Here is a 23,196-nt window from a genome sequence, read left to right on the forward strand (position 1 = left end):
TACCAAACTTGACTCTGATCTTTCGGTTCAGACCAAATAGCAAAAGCACTGGTTAAATGTTTGTGAAATCCTTGGGTGTTTAGAATATAAAGTTTCTGAACAGTAACAGACGTAGACACACACACACACACACGGTAAGCTCAATCACATGGCCATTATGACCAATTAAACGTCATCGCTTCAGGCCTCGACTGCACTATTTCCTGCTGTCAACACACACTGTCTGGTTCACCAAAATCACTCCAGAAGTTTTCCATATGCCGCTCCAAAACGACTGAACAAGGGAACGTTTATACAGGCAGAAGAAAAAGAAAAAAAGTTAATTCAAATTTATGTTTTTGTTTCTTATGTCTTGCAGAGATTTAAGCAACAATCAGATCACAACAATCAGATCAACCTTTGATGGAAAAATATGTGAGAGTTTATTTAACTTAACTTCAATGTGAGTATACACACACACACACACACACACACATAGAATAAATGTAAAACATATATAAAATGCATGGACATCTATTTTTAATGTAGTACTGCAGATCTGGCTCTAAACCGGATATTGACCCTATCTAAATTTGAGATCTTAACACTTAGTCTTAGTGTGTATGCCAGATTATCCAAAACATTAAAGGAACAAAATGAAAATTCTGTTATCATTTACACACCCGCAAGTTGTTTTCAAACCTGTATACATTTCTTTGTTCTGTTGAGCACAAAAGAAGATATTAAGAAGAATGTGGCAAACCAAACAGTTCTGGGGCCTCATTGTCTACCATAGTAATTTAACCTATTATAGATGTCAATAGTACCCCAGAACCGTTTGGATAAAAAAAGTCTTCAAAATATCTTCTCTGTGTTCCGCAGAACAACAAAATGTACACAGGTTTAAAAGAATTCGAGGGTGAGTAAATTATTACATCATTTTCATTTTCGGGGTGAACTATCACTTTCATATTCATATGATGTAAAGCTTCTCTAGATTTATCCTAAACATTACACATTACACTAAACCCATTTTAAACCGAGTGTGAATGGTCTGAATCATCTATCGTTAAATTATGTCACCTTCTGTGACCGGAGATTAGCTGTGAGGGTTTAGGAGTCATTTTAATTGTAATGGAGAGCATATTTACGGTGGGGAAGCGGGAGGCGCATCTGTGTGAATTTTGTCTTTATAATGTAATAATTGGTGCTGATGAAGTTGTTGCGCTGGGATTTAAGACAGCTGCTATGACGATTTCACACAAAATTGTGAGATCCAGTAAATGACACACCCAGAGGATGGTGTCCAACATCCGGATCAAAACCTTCTCACAACTTTCTTTGCGCGTGCTCATGGTGAATTGTTTTTGTGAATTAAATATTCCCTACTTCATATCTCAGATGTTTTGTTAAATAATGTCTGCTGGGAATCCGGGGTTCTTTTGGTGCTGTTGTGTGATCAGTTATGTACATGTAAAAAAAGAAATCGGGCCTAAGAGAGACCTTTGTGTCACTCCACATTTTTATTTATCCTATCTCTCTCTCTCTCTCTCTCTCTCTCTCTCTCTCAGAGATCTGAGTTCTAACCCGTTTGTCTGTGACTGTAAGTTAGTGCAGTTGGTTAGCTGGTTGCAGGAAAAGGGAATTAAAGTGAAGCGACCCAACTCTATGCTCTGTGACAGCCCACCAGAGGTGAAGAACCAACCATTGCTTAACGTCAGCGAACACACCTGTGGTGAGTGACAGACAGGCTGGCCAAAAACATTTCATACACCGACCCCCAGTCAAAATACAGCTGTGTTCTGATATATTTCCTCAAGTCGGTAAAATAAACACAGATTAATCGTTCCTCTTAATTTAATTTGCTTATAAAATTTTCACATTCACTTTTTTTATTCTAAAATCACTAGTTATGTATAAAATTAGTAATAGTGCAACATCTCACATTTCTTTTTAGATGTTTTACATTCAAGCCGTTTTTATCTTGAATTTTTTCAACATTCTTCAACTTTTCAACCTTCTAAAATACTTTAATACTTTAAAAGTTATTGTAATGTAAGCTCTTTTAGAACTTTGTTTTTCAGATTTTTTTATTCGTCTCTCTGTCTCAGGCTTGACATACGCAGGGTGTCTGCAGGATGAGGAGCATGCAGGCGGCGTCGAGTTGGTCATTTTCTCATCCTCCACCCCAGGAAATTTCTCTCGTGAAGAATGCAACTCCAAGTGCTTCCATGAGAACCAGCGTTATGGCGGGCTGGGCCAACAAAAAGAGTGTCTGTGCAGCACCAACTCTGAGCCCAATCACATCAGCGAGTCCCAGTGTTCAGCGGCGTGTTCCGATCAGCTGGTCATGAAGAAGTGTCGCTGGACTGTGGCGCAGGATGTGTTTCAGGTGCGTGGAAAGAAATTCAACTCATGTCATTGTTTAAGAAATTTAGGAATGCGTGACACCGTTTCAACCCTATAGGTGAACTTCTCTGCAACACTTCCGTCCCGTCGTGTGTCCGTCCACTCGGAGGCTCTCCTGTCTGTCTCCTCTTCGGTCTACCCTGTATCTCTCTCCTGGGACTTTGGTGACCTTTCACCTCGAGTAAACAGCTCTAGGCCCAATACGACAGCGAGCCATAAGTACGGTGTCCCAGGACGGTACCAGGCCCGGGTGAGTCTCTCGGCTGGACACCAGGAGATAGTCACGCACGGGAACGTCAGCGTGGAACTGCCCCCAAGACTGGAGCTCCACTGCCCGTCACTGATAGTGGCCAATCAGAGCCTGGAGGAGAGGGTTTCTCTGGTGAACTGGGGCGGAGTGGGCATTACCGTGGACTGGAGAATTACAAAGGATGGGAGAGAGATTGCAAGAGGTGAGAGACGGAAATAAATACATAATCTTGTCTGACATCTTGTTTATTGCAATGCATTCTGGGATGCTTGGAAGGATAAATATGATGCGGTCCGACATAACTGTATTCATCCCTTAGATTTACGCATTTGGCAGAGGCTTTTATCTAAAGCATCTTACATAGCACTATTCTATACATTTGTTTCTAAGTACGGGTATGTGCAATCCCCTGGGATAGAACCCATGACCTTGGCGTTGTTAACGCAATGCACTTACCACTGAGCTACAGGATCTCTCTGTCTTTTCATGATCTATCAAACCATAAACATCTCATCTTTATAACAAAGGCTGAGTGCATATTGATGTTTCTTCGAAGCGATGGTATGTGGAGATTGTGTGGGGTTTATTTTGTGCCCTGCAGAGAACTGTCCATCATTGTTTTGCTTTGAGAGAGCAGATAAGAGCACACGACACTAATCCCATGAGGAGAGCATGTTGGGCTGAACAGAGGATATCTTGATGGATATGTTTGTTCCAGCACTTGATTTTGATGCATTGGTTCTCAACTGGTTGGCCGTGACCAAAAAATGGGTTGCAGGTCTGTTCCGATAGAATCACGGAGAGCTGGGGAAAAGAGAATGCTAGGTGCACAAAATAATATGCAAATAACAATATAATAATTTTTAGTTAAGATATAAATGTAAGTAGAGATGAACCGATACTAATTATTTCCAACAAGACCGATACCAATACAGATTCTGAAGATTAGATGAATATTTTATACGTTTCTGAATGTTATTAATAACTTTTTCCAGATGCAGAGCACATATTCAATGCTTTTTTGTTCTTTTTGGAGTGACAGGAAAATGGCTTTTATTGACTGATGCCGATTATTGGCCGATATATTGGTGCATATCTAGATTTTTTTACATCAATAGCCTAGATATTAATATTTATTGTTCATACAAAATGCAGTCATTGAGCTAGTACGCAAGTAAAAACAGAACACGCAGTTTTATGTTTCAAACACAGATGGCGATAGAGAGGCACAAGTTACGAATTGCAGTTTTAGTATTATTTGTTTGGGCCAGTGCCATTTATAGTAATATTAGTATATTATATTGTTAGATTTTTTGTTTACTTATTTTTATCTGATCACAAAGGTTATTACAAGATTACAAGAATTAGTGAAATGAGTAAAACTGAAGGTTGTGTCAAATGGTGATGAAACAGGTAAATGATCAATAACTCTCTCTTTCTCTGAAGCGGAGCCTCTGTGTTTGCCAGATGCCATCCGTCACGCTGATTCGACCCGCTGTTTCCTGTTGGTGTCGGAAGAAGTCAGCTGGTCGGAGGCACGTCGGAATTGTTCAGCCGGCGGGGGAGAACTCGCCGTGGTGCATTCCCAAATGGTCCGAGACCTTCTGGCCCCTCGAATCACACAGTGAGTCCGAAGTGCTGCACCTTCTAGAAATGTCCTTTGCTTTTTCCAAGATTCAGTTTAATTACGAATTCTACAAAGTCTTAGCTTAATGCAAACGTTGTATTAAACCTTTAAATCTTGAGACGCTTCTGCATGTTACATCAAAACACAAATATTTAATCATTATAATAATATAATAATTTTCACTGAGGTCACCTCCAAAATTACGCTTTTAAATTGCACAGGGGCATTCTGGGAAATGTCTTTTAAAGTCTGTTGTGCCCTGTTCAGTGCCCGCATATAAACTGATGAAATTGAGTCTCTGTGAGTCACAGGAACAGACTATAAACAAAAGAGTTAATAACGTTCAAAAGCCGGAACATTGCGAACCGAAGATCAAGTGCAGACTGTCAAAAGTTCACAGGCAGACGAAGGATTTTAATAAGGTGAAGTGTCTTATTAAAACATTGATGTGTGGAACCTGCCGTACGGTTACAAAGTGTACCTCTATACACAAGCTCTCAAAGCGTTATTGTCTGGGGATTGTGTTAGATTTTGTGACATCTTGGAGCAGTAAAAAGATATTTGTGGACGATTTCCTATCAAAAGAGTTTATGAACATCTTTACATTTTTTTATTTTTTTGAAAATTATACAACAGTGCATCTTAAGTAAATGCTAAATATAAGCAATATAGTTTTTCAGCATTTATTAATATTGACGTTAACAGCTTCAATGTTTATTTTAACAATTATTATCAAATGCTACAATTAACATAACTTAAGAATAATAAAAGCAGTAGTTGTTAATTGTTTGTTCATATTATCTAATGCATTAACACAACATGATTGTAACGTGTTACCGATAATTGAGACGAATTTCTTTTCGTTGAACAGAAAATCTTTTAGTATTCTGGTCCAGGTTGCTGTTCTGAAAATAATGATTTTCTCATCTCACTTTATTTCTACAAATGAGTTGATTTCATTCTGACAGATTTCCAGGTTGTCACTAATTGTGTGTTATCCAATGTGTTGTACCGTAAATAACCGCAGTGTAAAGAAATCGAGTTTTAGAGAACATGTGATATTTGCTCAGTAGCAGGCGGGCTTTGAGCTCTCCGTGCGATTGCCACACATCCAGCTTTTTATGCACAGAATAAAACACTTTTTTGCTTTGACTTCCACTTTTCACTCATCTCTCCGTCGAGATCTGGAAACAGCTTTGTGTTACTGGCTGCTTTTGATTTCTGTAGTCAATCCAGATTTTGGGATTATGTGGTGAGAGAGACACAGAGAGAGAGAGAGAGAGAGAGAGAGAGAGCTGTGATGTTCACCCGGTCTCTGTGTGCGATTGTTTAGACAGATAATGAAGCGGTATGAAACTTCTTTGAGGAGATTTTTGGGACACGAAGAAGCCCAGTATAAGATGAAGTTGGCTATGAAGTGTGGGATCTGGAAGTCACTGTTCATTTTTCTATTGTGATGTACAGTGGAGGTCAAAAGTGATGTCTGGGAGGGAAATATTTGTACAGTATTTGCTTCGATCGCCCCCTCAGGTTAAATCAAACCATCAAAATATGAGATGTATTGTGCAAATGGACAAAACATTTTTAAGGTTTTTATTGGGCGAAATGAACGTTATGTGACCTAAATTTGACTTACGTTAGTCCCCACAGAGAATCATCAAGTAGTTCTAATCTAATTCAATACAACTGATATAGAATAAAATATTAATATGCATTATTGTTAAAATAACTTAAATTGTTATATTATAACCAAACACAGACCGGAACAGAATATTCGTTTTATATACAAGAAAAATAAGAAGCTCACAGGAAACAGCAAACATTTACTCCAATTTTTCCTGTTATTAAAATTCTGTGGGTCCTCTCTTGTAGTAATATTTTGTAGTTATTCTCTGACTTTGTTCATGTGTTGTGTGTAATTGTTTTGCCAAGCCTTCTTAAATTCTTGTCAAAGCTAAGCTTCTGTTTAAACTCCAAACACACCATTGCAGCAACAATATAAAGTTTTAATACATTTTCTATAATATATTTGAATTAAAGACCATTTTCAAAGGTTTGACGTGACTTTTAGCCTGGACTGTGATAAACCGGGAAACAATTTTATAAAATAAATAAGAGATTTTGTGGTCACGTTGGTATTCACATACTTAGTTGTGTTACTTCTGAAGATGATTTACAGTTATTTTTATGTAAGAAAGATAATAAAGAATGAGAAGGTGTGTTCAAACGTTTTACTTCTAGTCCAACTGTTTTACGTTTCAGTACGATTTGTCATTTTAATGCGCCAGTGACGGTTAGTTCTAGGGGTGGGGCTTTATTGTTTTTACTTATAATAATACATTTTACTTTGACTCGCATAGTATGAATTCATGCAATTTAACCACCTCATAAAGTAGTTGTGAGATCTGAGATCAGGTTGGGTAGTCGATGTGTGCAATGTGTCGACGTTCTTTAGTGATGGAACTTTTACAGGTGACACACACACACACACGCACACACACACGCACGCACGCACACACACACACACACGCACACAAACACACACACTGGTGCTATCTGCTGCAGCACAGCTGTGGAAATACGTTACACTCCAAGAGGGAAGAGAGACCGGCTTTGTGTGTTTATGTGTGTTTATCTAAGGAAGTGTGTGTGTTTCCTGTATTTCATTCCACACCCATCATTAATTTGACCAGAGCGCGAGGGCGACGGGGCTGCAGACGGACTGAATGAGTGTAAAATGTGTGTTTTTGTTATCTCTTTAACCTGCTCCAGATGGGCCGCATACCCCAAACACACACACACTTCCCACCCGTCTAATGTAAGAACACAACAGAACTCTTTTTGTTGAGTCTTTATAGGCGCAACGACTTTCACTCCTCCTTTTCCTTTTCTCCGTTTCTGTGGTCGTTTGTAGTTTTCATTTGTAGTTTTAACAGATGTTGGCTCCAGAACATTAGCTGTGTGTGTGTGTGTCTGCTTGAAGGCTGAAAACAAATAACACTTCGGAATGATCCCGTCCCAATCGGATTCAATAACACAACAGTAGGATGTATATTGAATCTTGAACACATTTGCACATACAACATAGATCTTCATAAGAGTTTATTCATTTTTCTGTAACAACTTAAATGAGACTTCATTTGATTCCAGGTGAAAAAGCAGATATTGGTTTGTAATATCTAAATTGTTTTTCTTAGATGGTAATGCAATTAAATGGACAAATGGAATTCTGAAATTGTGTTGTAACTTGTCTTACATCGGTACACTGGTGTTTTTCAGGGAAACATTTCCATTATAACCCAAATTCAAAGTGACCTCATCTGTACTCTAAAAAGTACAAACATTCACCATAAAAATAACTCATGTAGCTCGACAAACCATGTAAGATTGTACTATATTAAATATTGAAACAAGCATGGATGAGCTTTATTTGAAAAGAACATTTCTTGAAACAGCAGAAAAAAACAGCGATAGGTCTATAATGATATGAAAGTGTGCATGCACAGTTTTTTACTTTTTTTGTGTGACCTTGAATCTGTGAATGTTTTAAAGAGGAAGTTCACCCAAAAGTCAACTTTGTCTTTTATCTCACCCACATGACGTTAAACATGTTAAGAGATGTTCGGGCATCTTCGGAGCATAAATGAAGATATTTAGAGGCGCACAAACCTAATACACATGCGTCAAAGTGATCTTGTCCAAGAAGAAGACGAAGTGTTCTCTTGAACTTGCGCCATACATCCCATACATCGACGAAACCATAGGAGAATATTTTGGTTAAAGTCGGTATTTTATTTAGTTTTTCCGTCTTTTTCTGCAAATTATTTCTCTCTTTTATAAATTTGATCAAACGTAATACTCTCTGAAGTATGCTATACTACTGTATAGGTACTCAAGATTAATATGACAATTGCAGAAACTGCGTGTTACCTCATCTTTAAAATTCTACGTTTGACTTTTTTGTGCCATGGGTAACCGCCGGGCCAGAATGAAAATGTGATGATATTGTTTTTGTTTGTTGAAGGGAGCGCGGCGTGTGGCTGGGTTTGAGTGACAAAAACTCTCCGCGTGTTCTGCGCTGGGTGGACGATTCTGAGGTCCAGTCGGGTGACGAGGGTGCGAGAGATCGGGCCAGTCTGCCGCCTGGAAACGTATGTGTGTCACTGGACAGCGCCGGACAGCCCAGCGCCCACTCCTGCACCGCCCAGCGAGCTTTCGTCTGCCAGTTCACTCGCCAAGGTAAATCCATCTGTGCCAAAATACGCAACCACATCTCAGTGTTATGCTGGAGTTATATTTCCATGCTACGTATTATGTCAGATTAGATTAAGTGTGTTAAAAATGTGTGCCAAAATTGCCTGCATGTTATACAGTACTCTTTGTATAAGTCCCCATTTGCACAAACTATATTTTGTTTAAAAGCCTGCTCTTAAAACTATAGATTATATTAGGGATGCACCGATAAGATTTCTTTGCCCTTCACGTGTGCTTTATATCTGACATATTATCTCAAAACACACACACACTATTCATACTGTTTAAACTGACAGGTTCAGTAATGTGTGGACTACTCGCCTGCGATTTATGATGCGTTTATGTGTATCTGAGCACGTTTTTTAGCGCCGCTTTGAAAGAACAAATTTGTTTGATAAGATAGTTAATGGACTTTTCCGATACGAAGAGCATGTTCAGACTCTGAATTTACACCACACACATACAAACAAATACAGTGGATTATGCAAAAACCGATTTGGAAATTGAATGGATACACTTGATAAAAGCTGATTGAGAGTTAAAGATAAACACATGTCTGTGTTTGTCTGCAGTGCAAATCCCTGATGCAGGTGTTTATATGGTGGGCACAGCTGTGTTTAATACCCAGAATGCTTTGAGCAGCCCTGCAGTATCACACACATCTGTATTCAACACACCAGCCAAAGGAGTCGAGGTAAACACAAACACGCAAACACACTGAAGTAAAACATGTAATGAGTAAAATGCACAGAAACACAAAATACTGCTTTAATAATAATAATAGAATAATATTTTTATTTCAGTAAATAATACAACTTATAGTCAATTGAATCTTTTACGAAAGTGCTAAATAGTTATTTTTTTCTGTACAGTAGTACTATAGGTTTATGTATTGTAGTATACTCTAAAATGTAAGTTTTCTTTTGCAAAAGTTTTTAATATTTTCATGTTAATTTAAGATTATCAGATTTGTTACATACTTTCATATATATTTATTTATTATATTGCTATATATAGTTAACATTTATTTCAGTTCTAGTTTTATTTTGGGTTTTGGTTTTATTTATTTCCAATGATACAATTTATTTCTAAAGCAACATTTTCAAATGTTTATTTAGTTTAGTTATTCAAATAATATTTTATTTATAATTAATAGTTTATTTTTTATTACATTAATTTCAATTATATCAATTGTATATATTAATAATTAATGTACATTAATTGTATATATTAATACAATTAATATCAATTTTCCGAATGGGTCTGTAACAGCCCTGGTTTTGATAGTGATGGATTCAATTAATTCCACTTAGAAAACATACACCGACACAAAACAAACGTTATGCAAATATACTGATTAATGTATAAACAAACTTGAGTTTCACTGGTTAATCTGTGATTACTTATTTGCCCGTTTGTGTATTGTAGCTGTTGCTCTTCCCCGGACTGAGTTTCGTATATGGAGGTCGGCTGTCCTCTCTAGAGATGATCACTCAGACACTGACCTCACACACACAGCTGCGCATTCAGGTGTACCGACCGCAGTGCCCCAGATGCACACCACGGCCCCTGCTGCCAGGTAACACACACACAAACAAACAGAGGTATCCACAACAGACACGCCGCATACTTAAAACTTTTAATTCTGTTGGAGTTTGACCGGGAGAAGCAGAGCACCAGAAATGATGCGGATGAGAAATTACAAGGAATGAGAGAATGCTCTGTTGATTCTGATAATAACACAGAAAGAGAGGCATCGAGGTCGTTTTCTCATGCATGACCAGCTTCCAGAGCTTTTACCCACAGTCCCCTGAATCTTCTTGTTGATCAATAACATCATGAGCGAGCAATCGATTACATACAGAGATGAACTTGAGCACTGACTCAAGCAACAATATTAGTTTTAGAAAGAAACTAACTATTCTTTATTACAATAGAGACAATATTTGTATAATTTACTACAATAAAGAGAGTATATTAGTATTATTTATTATGGTAAAGTGACTATGTTATTTTTGCGCTAAAGCGACGATATTAGTATTATTTACTACGATAATAGCATCATTTATTGTGATAACCTGATGATTATTTTCAATAAAGTATCAATACATTTTATTTATTACAATAAAGAGATGATATTTGTATTATTTATTACAATAAAGAGATCATATTAGTATTATTTATTGGTTTATTAGGATTATTTATTGGCTATTTTTTAAAGATATACATAGATACATCCGGCCTGAACGCAATCGCACACGGATAGAGCCAAAGGGTTGCTTGGCAAACAAGTCCAGGGCCACTTTTTTGTCCCAGTCCAGCCTTGCATCTGGCATGCTTTTCTAAAGAAACAAGTGACAGCAGAACAGCTGTGCTATTTTGAAGTTTGGTGAAGGCATTTAAATGTGGAGAATAATAGCATCACAATTCATGGATTTGGAGTCTGTGGGAACTTTATCGGGAACTTTATCTCACATCCAATCCGTTTTTGTATCTAAAATTTCCAGATGACTGAACCGGGTCAAGTAAACCCAAGTGTTTTCTCAACCATCATATGGAGATGATCTGTCTGTCAGCATCTCTGTTTCTCTTTACCCCGTTGTCTGTTAAAGGAGACTTTTAAAGGAGTTTTAGCCAGAAACCTGTGAAAACAAAATAGTCCATGCATATTATGCGCTGCTGTCATACTACAATTCTTCTGAAGTTGTACAACAGCTATATTTATACATATATCCCTCAAATCTGTTGCATCCCAAATAGGTTTTCATTTTTGATGAAATCAACCACACCACTATGGTTTTGCTACAGAAACTAAGCTGTTTGTAATAAAACTTTGTTCATGTAAATATTAATATAAATCCACATGATTACCAAACTTCTACTATAGTAAAAACATGATAAATTTTCCTTTAGGATTAATAAAGTATTAATTTAAGCACCACGTTTCCATGCCTCGGTACCCTGGCGATATCTACGACATCCCATCGTCATGGTAACGGGCTTGTCAGACGGCTTGATTGTTTGTCATTCATGTACGGACTTGCAGACGGAGCTCTGAGATCAGCACACAACAAACGAAGCGAATGCATTAGCAGTTCTGAAGAAGATTAATGGGCGAATGACCGTTCATAAGCGTAGTTTTAAATTAAATCAGATGTGAAAATGGTTCTGGTCTGGTTTCTCCTGCCAGTGAAATTCATTTATTTGAGTACTTCAAGTTGCATGTCAACATGCTTGAGGAGCAACGCTTGATGAACTGTACTTGTACCTTTTTAACATGTGTTGCCAGCAAAAAAGTGGAGAAAGAAGGATTAAGTGTGCAGTTTTCTAAAAAAAGAAACTACAGATAAAATCATTTCTATAATTTCCCAACTTTGACCTCCTGTTTCAGGCCGTGGTGACCTTTGCGCCCCCATTACCATTTGCCAGTCTCCAGATGACTGGATCAACGACACAACCGTGCCTCCAACATCTACATCGTGCCCAGCGGGACGCCAATACTGCCCGTATTCTGAGCAGTGTTTGCCCCTGGCCAGCCCGTGTCAAACCGCAGCACGTGTCAACTGCTCTGGTGTCGACCCTCTGCCTGCCAGGACCCAGTACCCCGATTACAGCCTGGTTGGGGAGGTGATTTTTACCCTACCGCCTGGACCACCCACTCATGTCCTGGTGAGTCAGATCCAATCAAAATAAGTATGTATGGAGAAGTACTGCAACTCAATTTTTAGTTTTCATTGTGCCATGTTCTAGCAAGACATGGCCAGAATCAAGTAATTATTCACGTATTCAAGTAATTATATCTCACCGAAAGCAAATATGTGTCAGTTTACAGCCAATCTGAACATATTCATGGGTAATATACAATACATTTACAGTATGTGGAGCACATAATTGAGATTTCACTGTGGCCGGTCTACTGAAAATGATTATATATCTTTTATATACTAATAAATACAATTAATTAAAAATTAAAATTAAGAATAACATTTATATTAATAACAAGAATTTATAATAATAAGATGAAAAATACAGTAGTTAATAAACAGAAATGTTCACCCAAAAATACTCATCTTGTTTTTGCAACCCTGTATGTTTTTTGTTCTTGAGACCTTTAACAGAATATCTTCTTTTATGTTTCTCAAATGAAAGGATCATATACATTTTTAATTGCATGAGCATGATAAACTGATGACACAATTTTGATAAAAACCCTTTTAGCATTGCCAGTGCAAAGTTTTCTCCCCAGCGCTGGTTGAGTTTCACAAAGTTTTATACAAACCATTACCAAAAAATCACAAAAATTGCATACAACAGACACACACGCACATGCATTACGATATACTTTTATTGTGTACATAAAATGCTTCAAATGGGCACAGCAAGACCTTGACAGACAGCTCTAGAAATTGCAACAACAAGAGATGTTTAACTTTATTCATGCGCTTTCTTTCTAATTGTGCCTTCATTTTTCACTTAGGTCCGGGAGGAGTTAGAGGACCTATTGGTTGCCCCCGGCGACTTCCTCGCCCTCCAGCACGAGGCTGGCCCATCAGGGCTTCTCCAGTGCTCAACGGATCCCTCATCGCCGTGGAAACAGAACGTCCTCATCCAAAACCACTCTGACTGGTGGGACGCTAATAAGACTCTAGAAACGATTGCGGAAAGAAGCTGGGACGAGAGTTTGGTGTGCCAGGTGAGAGTGCTCTACGTGGGGCAGAACGACACCAAGCTGCATGGTCAGTTTCTTCGCTCGGGCCTCCCACAGCCCGGCGACTACAGTTTAGAAGTCACGTCCAACGATAAAGATTTTCCCGTCGCCGCTTCCTGTCCGATCCACGTCATCCCGCCTCTGGGCCTCACCGTGGTCCATCCGACCAATCACAACGGCACGGTGTACTTCCTCCCCAATCAGTCGTGGATTCTCGTGAAGGTCCGCTCTCAGCACAGCGTTGTAATCGGACGGCAGGGCAGCAACGCAACGGCACCATTTTACAGCTTCTGTCCCCAGAACCTGGTGGCGAAAGTGGCTGAGTGCAGGCAGACCGACCCGTACAACGACACGATGTTTGCGTGGGTCGACCTCCAGCTCGGGTCCATGCCGGGGCAGACCAACGTGGTCCTTGCCGCCCACAGCGAAGTTACCAAAGATGTGCTCCAAGTTCAGGCAAGTGTTCAGGAGCCTCTTGGAAAGCTGGTCATCCAACCTCATCCCGCTCAGCGAGTCCTCATGGAGTCCGTAGTGGTATGTGTTCTACTTTTTCTGCTGAAAATGCCTGGCAAAGCTTTGGTTTAATGGTTTAATATTCATGTGTCTACTCATCTTTCATATTTACTTTATATGTTTGTGATTCAGAGTTATACGGCTTCTGTGGAAGGAGGTACGGATCCATCCTTCAGATGGACAGTGGATGATAAGCCATACTTTACGTACTACAACAGCGTGCTGAACATCATCTACCAGAACGCGGCGATGTACAAACTCACGGTGACTCATTTTCATTAACCTCCATAGACCGACGTTCTGCGCTTGATAAATCCTAAAGGGATTCTTTGAAATGGCATAATTGTCTGAACAGCACATTTTATAAGTCTGTGACCTAAACTAAAAGCTATTATCAGATTACAAAGCGAGACCCATCAAACACATAAGAACCAGGACAGCTTCTAAAGACAAACTTAAATTTTTTTATAGTTTTTTATATTTATAAGTTTGTAGATATTATAGATGGAGGGATAAATGAATGTAAAGATTTTCCAAAATCAATCCAAAAAGTACTTGTGCAATAATAGCAGGTCAGCTTTGTCAGAGAAGGTTTTGGCTGTGTAAACGCTGATTCTATAAGCTCATCTACTGACCCTTTTCTCGTCTCCTAGGTGATGGCTGTGAACCAAGTCAGCGTGGTGACGGAACATTTCAATGTGACAGTGGACCGCATGATCCCGATGACTGATTGTACCGTCCACGGAGTCCCTGAAATCGTGCGGCAGGGGTCTCTACTGAACCTCACGGCATCTGTGGAGGTTGATGTGGCTGTGGACGTCAATTTCTGGTAGGTTTTGTCTTGCAGAGCTCTGATAAAGACATACAATGTCAAGATTTACACTGCTAAATGTCCGTGGTTGACCCAGATGCCACCATGAATGTTGAGTTGTATTATATAAAGAAATAGCGTTTGCCATATCGTAAAATATTTTTCTACAACAACATTTGTCGCAGTTTCTATCCAATACATTATTATCCATCTTGACATGACTGATGTAAACGATGTTCAGTATATTTGTCATATTAGAAATGTTTTGTTTTTAGCTTATTTTAATTCTAATTTTTTTGTGTTTTTTTATCATTTTATTTAAACTTGAGGCCTCCACGAATGTTTGTTGAGGCCTGCTGGTAAAAAAATATGTATTTGTGTAATTTATATATACGCACGCTTTTTTATATTATTCATATCTGTTATACGAAAGACGATTTAGAAAATCTAAATATTTCTTAAGCATATTTTTGTTGTGTTTTATTTTGAATTATTTTAAGTCCCCATGAGTCCTTCATGAAAGTTTGTTGATGCTTACTGGTTGAAAAACATTGTCTTAAAATTAACTGTTCTCAGGGCATGTTATTATGTTAAAAAGTTTGTCTTTGTAACAAAATAACTTACTGTACTATCACAGCTTCAAGTCTGGCTTCATTCTGGTATGTAACGTCCACTTTTAACAATCTGAACAATTCCTGATGGATTAAGTCGAGCCCCACCCTACATTTTTTTGGTTGAGTATTCTGTTTCACTTAAAAATATGGTCACGTTGCGGAAGTGCAATGTATTGGCATTACTATTTTCCCCTCCTGGAATCGATCTCGGAAAGATGACTTTCCACATTCCATTCTCTCTCCTCTCTCTCTCTCTCTCTCTTTTCTCTCCATTCCTCCTGCCCTCACACAAACAAGACATTTAATGGCACTTTTCTCTGGATTTACAGAAAAGCATTTGTGGTTAGTTCAGATTGCTGACAAAGATTTTCCTTCGACGCTGTGAATAGAAGGATTCCCAAACTGTCCATTTCATCCCCTCCCGCCGCCTCCAGAAGCCTGCTGAGCGGCAGAGTAGATGTCTACTTAAGTTGTTTATTTATTTTTTAGGTTTTTCCTACTAAATGTCTTTCAAGAAAGATTTACTGCTTGCTCCACTTTGTCCTGATTACCCCTCCGCACGTTTATCTTCAGCTCCATTGACAGATAGAAAGAGTGAATGAGCAACAGATAAACAGAGAGATGAAGGGGGTGATTCCACATCCTCATCCCTATGCAATGAGTCAGAGATGGAGAGATTTGCAAGAGCATTCTCTCCGGCTAAAAATATCTTCAAAACAAAAATGTCACTTCGCTCTCAGTAGGTCCAGTGGCACTGCAAGAAACTCTTGTTTTTCAGCCCCTTTACACAGCAACTTTGTCTTTACACTCAACAATAAAATGTTTTCCTTTAGCTCAGTTCGTAGAACATTGTATTTGGAGCATAAAGGTTTTGCTTTGATGCCCCATCGACCTAATGTGTATTAATGGAAAATGCGTGGTTCATTGCAGAGCCGTTGAGAGAGAGAGAGATAGAGAGAGAGAGAGAGAGAGAGAGAGAGAGAGTCGGGACAATGGAAGTTTACATCTTTAAATGGGTTAAATCTGCAGCTCCATGCATTACTAGTAACTTCCAGGAACTATTGAGAGCCTCCATGAACTGCCATTGCTGTGAAGAAATCTGATTGGCTCTGATTGGTGGATGCAATTTCAGAGGGAAAAACTTAAAATTATCAATTCATATTAATTAACATAAAAATGTAATTCATACCAAAGAACTCCGCTTCAGCTATCTCTCTTAATTCTGGCATGTTATTGCCGTGTTTCACAAACCACAAACAGTTTTACTCTAAACTTACTGACTTACTGGTTTACTTTTATAAAGTAATATGAGTTGAAAGTGCACATTAATAATTTCAGGTAATTTCAGTCGCTATTAAAACCATGTTTTACTTGCCAAATCTACATTGTAAGACACTGAAACAGTTTATGCTTGTAATCGGGCATGCTGTTTATTTGTTTGTGTTTTGATGATTTTCATGCTTTTGTGTCACAGGTGGTGGTTTGGAGATCGAGGGAACCATACACGTCAGTTTAAACCCCCTTACGATCAACCTTCTAGCAACAAGGTGTTGCTTTGTGACGATGTACAATATGTTTACACCCAGCCAGGTAAAACTCAACTTTGCGCAGCCACGTGTGTCCTGACTGTTCATGCATTTTATTGATTATTTATTCGGTTCTTGTCTTCACAGGGGAGTACACCCTTGTATTCTTCGCTTCAAATCGCTTTGAGAACAGGACATGTAAAGTTGACGTCTACGTCTTCAGCATTCTGACAGACGTGCAGATCGAGACTGACCCACTACTTCTACGCACTGGAAAACCTGGTGAATTCGAGGCCCACCCCTTACCGTCTCCCTACGGTATCATCTACACCTGGAACTTTGGCGATAACTCGAGTCTACAGCAGGGACGCGAGCGCCGGGTTCCTCACTCGTACGCTTACAGCGGTGTCTACACCATCTGTGTCAACATCAACAACACCATCAGCTGGTTGGACACTTGCACTGAAATTATTGTTTATGAGGATGTTGGCGGCTTGAAGGTGAAGTCATCTGCTCCCACGGAGCGCAACACGCCAACTGTTGTTACGGTGAGTCTGGAAGTGGGAAACAATGTAACTTGGAGATTTGACATGGGGGATGGAACCATACGTACGGGTGTGGAACCACGAGTCGAATATACATACAGAAAAGATGGAAACTACACTGTGAATGTTACAGCGATGAACGCAGTGAGTGTGCAGTGGCTAACTATTCCAGTTGAGGTGTTTGTGCTACAACTGCTAGCTCTAAAACCAGATGTATGCGTTCAAGAAAACAAAGAGATAAACTTTCATGCCTTTGTGTCGGGGAACGTGTCAGGACATCAGTATGTTTGGAGTTTCGGAGATGGAAGCCCCAACGAGACGCTATATGGAACCCCAGAAGTAAAACACACATACATTAAGAGTGGCGAGTACCATCTCTCCTTGGACATGTCAAGTGAAGCTAACAAGGCACATTTTTTCCGAAGGATCTGTGTGCAACCTGAGGTCACAACAGTGTCCTTGTCTACTCTGAGCAAACATGTGAAACTTGGAGAGGAGAGCAGATTTTTTGCAACAGCTTTCCCGGAATTTAACTACACATACATATGGGACTTTGCAATAAATGACTCCAAGAATCCAGTTGGAGGTGGTGATGTGATGGATTTTACTTTCAAGAGTCCTAGACAATATCTGGTAACAGTTTCCGTCTTCAACAACATCTCCTGTAGCAACAGATCTATTTTAATAGAGGTACAGCAACCTGTTGTGTTTCTACTGATAAATCACAACGGAGATAAAGGAAACAATCTGGCCTTACAACAAGAATACACGTTCTCTGTGACTTCAAACTCTTCAAAAGCTGTCTATATCTGGGACTTTGGAGATGGGACTCAAATGAATGGGACAAATGTATTACACGCCTTCAGTTCTTCAGGAAACTTCAACATCTGCGTTACAGGCAAGAATGAGGTGAGCGAAACAAAAAGTAAGATATCCGTTATGGTCTTGGCACCCATTCAAGGACTGTCCGTAAATGCTAGCCTTGTAAATGTTCCTATAAATACTTCGGTCCACTTCGAGGCGCACTTTGACCAAGGGGATGACGTACGGTACTCTTGGATTCTTTGTGACCGGTGCACATCTATACAAGGCAGTCACACCATGTTCTACACATTTCGTTCAGTTGGGACTTTCAACGTCATAGTAACTGCAGAGAATGATATTAGCAACGCTCAAGCTAGCATTAACATCTTTGTGCAGCGTGAGTTGGAGGGTTTGCAGATAGTGGCCAATGATCTCAGTGAAGGATGCTGTTTCGCAACCAATCATGTCCTTCACCTGCAAGCCTCATTGAAAGAGGGCACCAACATGACCTTCATCTGGAACTATCAGAGGGAACACAAGAACCTTGACCACAACCTCACAGGAAAGTCCATTGAGCTTAATTTTTCCACCCCTGGTCCTTGTGAGGTGATCCTCAAGGCAACAAACTTGCTCGGCCAGCTGGCTGTGAACCGAGCTATTGAGTTTCTGGAACCTGTGAAGGAGTTGAACCTTGAGTCTTTACCAAACTTTGCTGCAGTCAATGCCATGACAAACATGACAGCGTTTGTACGTTTCGGGACTGACCTACATTACAGATGGTGGGCAGATGGTGAGTTGTTAACGTTTGACACCCTTACAATAATGCAGTGTTTTAAAAGTGTAGGTCTGAAACTGGTGAAAGTGGAAGCGTTCAACAAAGTTAGCTCAGAAACAGTCTTAAAGTGGATCAACATTCAAGAACCAATATCAGGAATACACCTTAATGCCACAAATGTGACGGAGCAGAACTTTGTCGCATCAGGGGTCAACGTTTCCATGTGTGGAAAAACGGAGACAGGATCCAATATTTCATGGGAGTGGCTGTTGCCGGATGGTACTAAATCGAATCACCGCACCATCTCCTACATCTTCTCCAAACCTGGAATCTACACTGCTGCTTTGAATGCCACAAATGACATCAGTGGAGAACTAGTATCTCGTGACTTTACAGTACAAGACCGTATCCAGGGTCTAGAGCTAAAGGCCAGTAAACAAATTGCTGCAGTTGGAGAGAATGTGGAGTTTACCATATCCATCTCATCAGGAACGTCTGTTAACTTCATTCTGAGCATCAGCGGTGACGCAACTGTCATTCTGCACAATCAAACATACGTCCACCAGTTCACCAGTGTGTCCAAGTACTATGTGAATCTCACAGCCCACAACGAGGTGAGTGCGGAGCGAAAAACTCTGCACATTGAAGTAATGGAACCTGTTACCAAACTTACTATACTGGACTGCTGCGATGCCGCCATACCCGTAGGAGTCACTCGGCCTTACATTGCATACACACCGACACGTGAGCCGCTGACCTTCCTGTGGACCTTCGACCTTCATTTTGGCCCCAAGACTCAAATGGTTGGCAAATCGGTGACATACGCGCCTGAAAAACCAGGTAACCTTACTATATTCCTGAGGGCGTTTAATTCCCTCAATGGTCTAAATGTGACCAAGGTTCTACGAGTTCAGAACGGTATCAAATCTGCCTTTTTGGAAGCTCAGCCAAGCGACACCTTCGTAAACAAGACGGTCAGCTTCCATGTGGGTATCACTCCCCCTTCCACTCCTGCATCTTATATGTGGGACTTTGGGGATGGTACCTCCCCTTCCATCACAACGACGCCTTCCACCAGCCGCATCTACTCTCTGCCTGGTCACTATCTGGTGCGAGTAAATGTCAGTAACCTGGTCAGCTGGGTCACGGCACAGGCCGAGATCAACATCTCTGTGTTGAAGTGTGACGAACCAGACGTTCAGATATTTCAAGCTCCACGCCTTGCCGTGTGGCGTCACCAACCTACCTTGGTAGAGGCAAATGTGAACTTGAAGGGCTGTGCTCTATATGGAATAAAGTACCTTTGGGAGATCTTCACATCACCTCGCTGTCAGGATGATGGTAAAGGCCCAAGACCTTCTAAGGTCCGTCTCCCAGCGTCAGTCAACGTCCGCAGGCTCCAACTTTCAGTGCCAAAAATGTCAATTTCTGCTGGAAACTACACTCTAGTATTTTCTCTGTCCTATGAGGGAGTTCCACTCAGGAAAGCAGCCTGTCTGCAGCTGTCAGTCATGTCCAAGAAGTTGGTGCCCATCATTGAAGGTGGCACCTACCGTGTCTGGTCCAAAACTCAGGATCTCCATTTGAGTGCTGAGCAATCCTATGACCCTAATCTAGATCCGGAGAACCAACCCCTGCTCTACTACCACTGGGAATGTGTGAGCACCTCTAAGGTAATAAATTCTATGTTGTTTGATTTATAAACTGCATGTATAATAGACACAGTCAGCCAGAACAGATTGTTGATCGCAGGAATAATTTGTAAATTAGTTGTTCAGGGAATTGTGGTTCTATAAAATTCGGACAAATTCATAATATATTACAAATTCAGATTATTGCACCACATTTGTTCTGTGTATATATACATGTATATATATATATATATATATATATATATATATATATATATATATATAGTCATATATATATAAAGTCATATATGACTGCAGAGTAAACAGAAAAATCTGGTAGATGGACTAACTTGACTCTGTAATGATGGGTGGGTCACTAAGTAGCGAGTTGCTTGTTTGTTCATATTTACTCGGTGTTGTTGCTATAAAATTAAGTACCTGCTTGAGAATCTTAGGCGTAAAAGGTCTATTTAGAGTAATATTAATGGATTATTTATCTTATTTTGGTTCATAATGTCAATTCTCCACTAAATTATGCAATCGGGGGATCTTTTCGTTAAAACATAAATAATTATTCTGAATTTTTGTAACCTTCAAACATTCAAAAGCAGATTAGTTAATGAAGTGAATCATGAATCGGGGTAGTAAAATGCCAAAACACGTCATCCTAAATGATGATTTTAGCATGCTAAGAAGCTAAAGATTAAAGACCTTTATTAATGCCCAAGTGACCAGAAAGAATCATATCTCATATTTACCTCAAATGCCACTTTTTGTCAGAGATTTGTCAGGTTTGAGAATAAACTGTGTTATCTTGTGTTCATGGCATTCAAGGTTTTTATTGGGAATGATTTGTGTGATAACAGGCAAAATAAACTTCAAACGTTTGATAATTTACCAGATGTGAGAGCATGATATTGTTTCATTTGTTGTTTTGCGCTGTAAAGTTTCGAGTTTGTGTCAGATTTAAATATGAGCAGCTCGGTCAAACATGTCAACGTGATGTGTAATTGAGATCAGGGTTACATAACCGGGAACAGATACACTGTGAGCGTTCCTCAGATTTCTCTCAGCGTGTCAGCCACACTGCAGGAGGCCGCAGATTTCTGCTTTTATTGAGAAGTTGTAACTAACAGAGATGCTGAAATAAATCCTGTCAGTTTTGTATATGTTAAGCTTCGGGTGCCCCCGAAAAGTATTTGGATAGCGAAAGAGACACCAATGTTTTACTCAAACTCATGTCATTACAAACCTGTATGACTTTTTTCTTCTGCAGAACACAAAAGAAGTTATTTTGAAGAACCAAACAACACTGACCCCATAGACTTCCATTGTATAGACATTTCTCAAAATATGTTATTTTGTATTCCACTGAAGACAGAGTCACATACAGGTTTTGAGCCACATGAGGGTAAATAAACGATGAATGATGACAACCTTTCATTTTTAGGTGTACTGTCCCTTTAAGCCACATAAATGTCATCACTGCATTAGGTAATAAAATATCAAACTAAGCGCAGTTTAAGCAATACATTCATACAGATATTCACGTTCAGTCGCTGTTTTTTACTGGAAGGTTTCTCCTAAAGATGTGCAGTCATGGTGATTAGATAACAAAACAACTACATTGAATTAAAGCCAGACTGTGAACAGATGTTTGATGGATATGTCTGGCTGTCAGCTGTATTTAATAAGACTGATTTAACTCTTCACAACACCACACAGGGCCCGGCTCACTGCTCTACTCTCAATTTTGGGCTGGGTCCAAGCGACCCGGTTCTGGGCATCTCTGGGTCCGAGCTGGAGGTGGACGTTGAGTACACCTTCCGTCTGACTGTCAGCAAAGAGGGCATGACCCCAGAATCCACAACTCAGACCGTAAGTGGGAAACTTTTTATCAGACCAGCTCAGTTTCACTCATTATTTATGCCACATTGAATCAAAGTGTGGTTCTTTTAGCTATAAAAAGCAAAGAGAACACAACTACTAGATACTGGAATTGAAAAGATAAATAACTTGCGTTTAACACTCTTCTGAAACTTACATTTCTAAGTTGAATACCTGAAAAAATGTATAAAACGGATTCATGACTGAATTAAAAGCTTGTGCTTTTTTTTAGCACAGATGCAATATGGCATATTTCCTCGGTACAATTAAAGTTCAGACCGACTGATTTAACTTTAAATTGCATCAGGGACCATGAGGAAACTAATGACTCACTCTGTTGAACATCGGAGTTCTCGATGTTCAAGAAGAAAATGTATTATTTCTGTGACGGTCAGAGATGCTCTAATCCCTTAACATGGTCAGAAAATATGGCTTGTTAAGTTTAAACTTCCAATAAAATGACTTTTCTGTGTTTTGGTTGCAGGTGTGGGTACAGAGCGGGCGGTTTCCGATGGTGTCGCTGGAGTGCGTGTCGTGCAAAGCTCAATCTCGCTATGAGATCAGTCAGAACTCTTATGTTTACCTGGCTGGCACCTGCAGCAATTGTCGCGGCTCACATCGAGGGGTGAGAGACTCATCGATTCCGAGTTGACCCATAGTATACTATGTCATGAGTCACAGAGAACATTGTAGCCTTCTGTGGTATGAAATTAAACATTTTGCAAACATAAAAGAAGATATTTTGAAGAATGTTGATAACCGAACAACCCATTGTGTTCCATTGTAACGACACTTCTCAAAATATCTTCTTTTGTGTTTCACAGTTCTTGAACAACGTGATGACAGGATTATAGAAATATTAC

The 23,196-nt window shown here is 39.6% G+C and overlaps 1 protein-coding gene across 1 annotated transcript in view; it reads left to right on the plus strand.

Moving 5' to 3' along the window:
• pkd1a (polycystic kidney disease 1a) overlaps window positions 1-23,196 on the plus strand; it is a 55,266-nt gene that overhangs the window by 11,630 nt on the left and 20,440 nt on the right. Inside the window, exons 4-19 of the mRNA XM_079462661.1 lie at window positions 359-442; window positions 1,551-1,714; window positions 2,091-2,371; window positions 2,447-2,840; window positions 4,085-4,262; window positions 8,290-8,504; window positions 9,092-9,213; window positions 9,948-10,098; window positions 11,911-12,188; window positions 12,997-13,761; window positions 13,873-14,004; window positions 14,394-14,569; window positions 16,640-16,755; window positions 16,839-20,488; window positions 22,172-22,324; window positions 22,818-22,958. Coding sequence (XP_079318787.1) covers window positions 359-442; window positions 1,551-1,714; window positions 2,091-2,371; window positions 2,447-2,840; window positions 4,085-4,262; window positions 8,290-8,504; window positions 9,092-9,213; window positions 9,948-10,098; window positions 11,911-12,188; window positions 12,997-13,761; window positions 13,873-14,004; window positions 14,394-14,569; window positions 16,640-16,755; window positions 16,839-20,488; window positions 22,172-22,324; window positions 22,818-22,958 — 7,000 coding nt within the window. The remainder of the gene's footprint in view (window positions 1-358; window positions 443-1,550; window positions 1,715-2,090; window positions 2,372-2,446; window positions 2,841-4,084; window positions 4,263-8,289; window positions 8,505-9,091; window positions 9,214-9,947; window positions 10,099-11,910; window positions 12,189-12,996; window positions 13,762-13,872; window positions 14,005-14,393; window positions 14,570-16,639; window positions 16,756-16,838; window positions 20,489-22,171; window positions 22,325-22,817; window positions 22,959-23,196) is intronic.

Source organism: Barbatula barbatula (assembly GCF_947034865.1).
Source record: "Barbatula barbatula genome assembly, chromosome: 8".
NCBI lineage: Eukaryota > Metazoa > Chordata > Actinopteri > Cypriniformes > Nemacheilidae > Barbatula > Barbatula barbatula.